At 33.3% G+C, this 4,311-nt stretch overlaps 1 protein-coding gene across 1 annotated transcript; it reads left to right on the plus strand.

Annotated features, from left to right (window-relative positions):
* The first annotated feature begins 1,161 nt into the window (after positions 1–1,161).
* LOC138372241 (uncharacterized) lies at positions 1,162–2,397 on the plus strand. Its single transcript, XM_069337535.1, has 4 exons — positions 1,162–1,438; positions 1,666–1,758; positions 1,947–2,064; positions 2,177–2,397. Exons 2-4 carry the CDS (start codon positions 1,666–1,668, stop codon positions 2,311–2,313), a joined length of 348 nt encoding a protein of 115 aa, XP_069193636.1. The 5' UTR covers positions 1,162–1,438; the 3' UTR covers positions 2,314–2,397.
* The last annotated feature ends 1,914 nt before the right edge of the window (positions 2,398–4,311 follow it).

Consider the following 4,311-nt stretch of genomic DNA (forward strand, 5'->3'; position numbering starts at 1 on the left):
CATAAGTAGATATCCAAAAGCAACTATAAAAGGACTGAGACAATTATTATTGTCATGTAACATTGATGGCCTTCCTATATTTAGAAGCAAAAATGATGCTTTGTGGCCAGTTCTCTGTGCAGTAATGAATATTAAACCTTTGAAAGTCTTTCCAGTTGTCCTCATGTATGGACGTTCTAAGCCAAGTGATTTAAATTTCTTATATGATTTTATATCTGATATGGATGACCTTTTGTTGCATGGGATTCAGTATGGTAACAGAACTATCAACATAAAATTACAATGTGTAATTTGTGATGCACCTGCTAAGGCTATGGTGAAGTCCATAAAACTGTTTTCAGGTTATTATGGCTGTGACAAATGTGAACAGAAAGGTACTTGGATGGGGAAAATGACATATCCAGAAGTAACAAATTTAACCATTAGAACAGACACACGCTTCCGTAATCAATCTAACTCGCAACATCATCATGGTAAATCACCATTCTGTGACTTGAACATAGACTTAATTGCAGCGTTTCCCATTGACTATATGCACCAGGTGTGCCTTGGTGTTATGAAGCGACTTCTTGTCACCTGGATACGGAAAAACACATTTAAATTATGTAGCCGCCAGATTTCTGAAATTAGTGCTAGATTGGTGAGCATAAAAGATTTTGTGCCCAATATTTTTGCACGTAAACCACGAGGTTTGGAAGAAATTGATAGATGGAAGGCAACTGAATACAGACAGTTTCTTCTCTACACAGGAAAGCTTGTATTGAAAGGTATTCTACCCCAAGAGATGTATGATCATTTCCTTACTCTCAGTGTTGGTATAAGTTTTCTTGTTTCGCCCACATGTATGTCCTTAAAATACGGCAAATATGCTCATGACCTTTTGCTGAATTTTGTATCAAGGTGTGGTGATCTGTATGGGAAAGATTTTCTAGTCTACAATGTTCACAGTTTGATTCACCTAACAGCAGATGCTGAGGAACATGGTACTTTTGACAGTTGTTCAGCTTTTCCATTTGAAAATTATTTGCATCAGCTGAAAAAGATGGTCAGATCAAGTAAAAATCCAATTGTCCAAATTACAAAAAGAATAAAGGAGGCTGAAAATACCATGATTTATAAAACATCTCCAGATAATAAAATTTCTCATAAATTTCCTAACAATGTATATTCGTTACCTGGATATAATTGCTGTGAAGTGTTAAGGACTGTACACAGCCGAAGAAGTGAAGAAAATTACTTCATTGTTAGGGTATATCCTTTTCAAAGCCCAATATTTACTAGTCCTTGTGATTCAAGAATATTTGGGGCCTTCAATGTTAATCCACGTAAGGACTTTTTAAAAAAAGTGTATAGGATTAACACATCAACCAGAGGAATGTTAATCAAGAAAACAGAAAGTACTTATATCTTCTTGTCAATACTACATGATTTATGACTAGTAAGTTTCTTGTGATTGTTTTTGATTCTTGTGCAAGCTGTAGGAATACTCTTTGCTTACATTGCAAACTTTTAACTTTAGTAAAAAGTATTGTTCACCATCATAACATATTAGAATTAAGGTTAACATTGTTGTTTAGTACTACTATATAAAATTAGTGACTGCTTATTTTCTTAGACACTGATAATGTGCTGCAGAAAATGTCCCTAATCAGTTTAAATTTGTAGATGGCTGAATCTGAAAATAAATACATCGTTGTGGAAGATGAAGAAGGAGAATTGTCAATCATCCATATCAAATGGATGTTTAGTGCATCTGATGTAAGTCAATATATATATATTGTTTATTTGCAAAATTAAAGCATTAGTATTTAAAATATGTGTATATGATATATGTTGATAGATTTAGAGATATATATGTATATAATATATGAAATACAGTGGGGCCTCGATTTATGAGACATACATTTACATATACATATATTTACAAATATATGTCCCCTTTCCAGGGATCAAACGTGGGCTATTGGCCACGTGAAAACCAATCATCGAAAGCCAAAAGAGGAGAAATACCAGACCCATCAAAATGGAGACGTTTCAACATCAGCAAGATTTATTCCATTGATAGTAATTAAATACAAGCATTGATTCATATGGTTAAATCAAAAATTTCTCAATGTTTTGATGTTATACAAAGTTTCGTAATAATGAATTATATATACTCTAATTTTTATTATAGGTACTTGGGAACTTGCCCTAAAACACCTTAAAAAGGCAGAAGAAACGTCAAATATGGAAAGTGACACAGACACAAGTTATCACCATAGGGCAGCAAAATACAGAAGAATACCAAATGATGTGGATGGAGGTATGTAGGAATGAATGTTTAGAGTTATTCAAAATAATTGTTAAAAAAATGAAACATGATTGGCTTAATGGAACAAATAATCTTATTTACTAGGTAATATATTTTGCTAGGTAATATATTAAAATATATATATATAGATATATGTTAATAGCTTTTCTGAATGCATTAAACGTTTTTGTTTCAGACAGTGAAGATTCACCACCAAGAAAAGTAACTGTTTCCATGCCCCGAAAGACTGCCGAGTGTAAGCTGACTCTAGATGAACATCAAAATAATATGATACAGGAATCAGGTAATTTAATTTAATTGAAAACATTTTATTTCTTTTTGTATGATGGTTTTCTTTTTAACAGAACAAGACAGAACTGGACAGAACTATTTTGTATTTAAAACTATTTTGTAAATATTTTCTATACAATGCTAATACGCTTCCACCCCTGACAGAATCTTGTGGGACCAGCAAGTCTATCTACAGGCCGAGTACAAAACCTTCCCCTCAAACTCCAAGACAAGACAGAACTGAAAGCTCTCCTTTCGAAAAATCTAGTAAGTACCGATTTATTATGTGTTGATTCTTTATTTTTTGTTATACATACAAGAAAATACATTGAGGGAGAGTACAGACTTGAAATTTTACATTCTTGTAAAGCAACTAAGTAGATGATGGTAGTATCATCAAACAATACAGGTTTAATCATGTTAGAGACATAAAGCAGATCATTGATGTATATAACAAATAGGAGGGGGTCTAAGGATGCTGCCCTGTGTCACCCCTATCATAGAATGGGAGAGGTTACATAATTGAAGGCTACATGACAGTAGCCCATTTGACAGTGACCTGACACCAATGTGTCTGTCACTAAAATAGGATCCACTAAGGATCAATACATATATCATATATATGCAACACTAAATGCTTGTTCTAGTAAGCCTTTTTTTTTTGCAGTAACAGAAAAAATGGAATACATAATGAAGGAATTATCAAAATTGACATTTTTATCAGGGGATATCCTGAATATTGTCAAAATGACAGAAACCCATATGTCAAAAACACATGGAGATATACCAATCCTGGAAGACATTCTTCCATCCCCACTTGAAACTGTTGAGCAGGTGGAAAGTCTGTCACACGAGCTAAAAGTTAACAGTGAATATAAAAAGAGTATGGTAAGTGTTGCTTAATTCTTTTAGCCTGAGTATGGTAAGTGTTGCTGAATTTTTTTAGCCTTGTACATATGTCTTTTGATTAGTTTTTTTGCAGATGAAGGAAGGTGGGGTGGCACATAATTGATTGTTCAGTGTTATGTTTAAGGTACAAATAAAACAAAAGCAAAAGTTACTCAAATTCGTTGATTTTTGTAATAGTTAAGAAGGAAAATATTTTAATGCTATTTATTTAATACAGTTGGAAATTAGAAAATCTAATGTTGAGATTGAAAGATATATATTATTCTCTATTACCTTACAGCTTATGCATTATTTTAACAGGTCCAGACGTTGTCTCAAATGGGCGGTGCAAGCTGTGGAGACACAGTGAGACGAATGATGAGGAGGATAGGGACCTATGGGGTCTGGTCTCAGTATTCACTCGTTGGGCGCAAGAGGAAACGTGTCTTCAAAACCGGATATTTGTAATGTAATAATAAGTACGTAAATTTGACATTTTTTTGGATTATACATGTCTGCATGTATTATGTATTATACTTGCATGCTTGTTAATGACTTGTATTCTAGTCTTGTGGGTATCTCCTTTCTCCTACGGGCCAACTGCTTTGTTCTTACCTAGCATTTTGCTTTGTTTGGGTATGAATGTTTGTGTACCTTCATTGTATATTTTGCAAAATTTGCCATATATCTCATTACTCCTCTGCCTTGCAACAAGTCTGTCTAATTATACTCAATAACTATTTTTCAAAGTTCCCCATAGTGTCCTTTATTGAAATAGAGTTCATGAACCGTTTCAATGTCCTTATTTTCTTCTAGATTATATCTTAAAGTATATTTAA

Source organism: Procambarus clarkii, chromosome 38 (assembly GCF_040958095.1).
Source record: "Procambarus clarkii isolate CNS0578487 chromosome 38, FALCON_Pclarkii_2.0, whole genome shotgun sequence".
Taxonomy (NCBI): Eukaryota; Metazoa; Arthropoda; class Malacostraca; order Decapoda; family Cambaridae; genus Procambarus; species Procambarus clarkii.

Bases quoted from the DNA above. Each gene is read 5' to 3' on its own strand.
- LOC138372241 (XM_069337535.1), top strand. From the start codon at position 1,666: ATGGCTGAATCTGAAAATAAATACATCGTTGTGGAAGATGAAGAAGGA. The intron at 1,759-1,946 runs GTAAGTCAATAT...TCCCCTTTCCAG, and splicing joins GGATGTTTAGTGCATCTGAT to GGATCAAACGTGGGCTATTG. The intron at 2,065-2,176 runs GTAATTAAATAC...TTTTTATTATAG, and splicing joins CAAGATTTATTCCATTGATA to GTACTTGGGAACTTGCCCTA.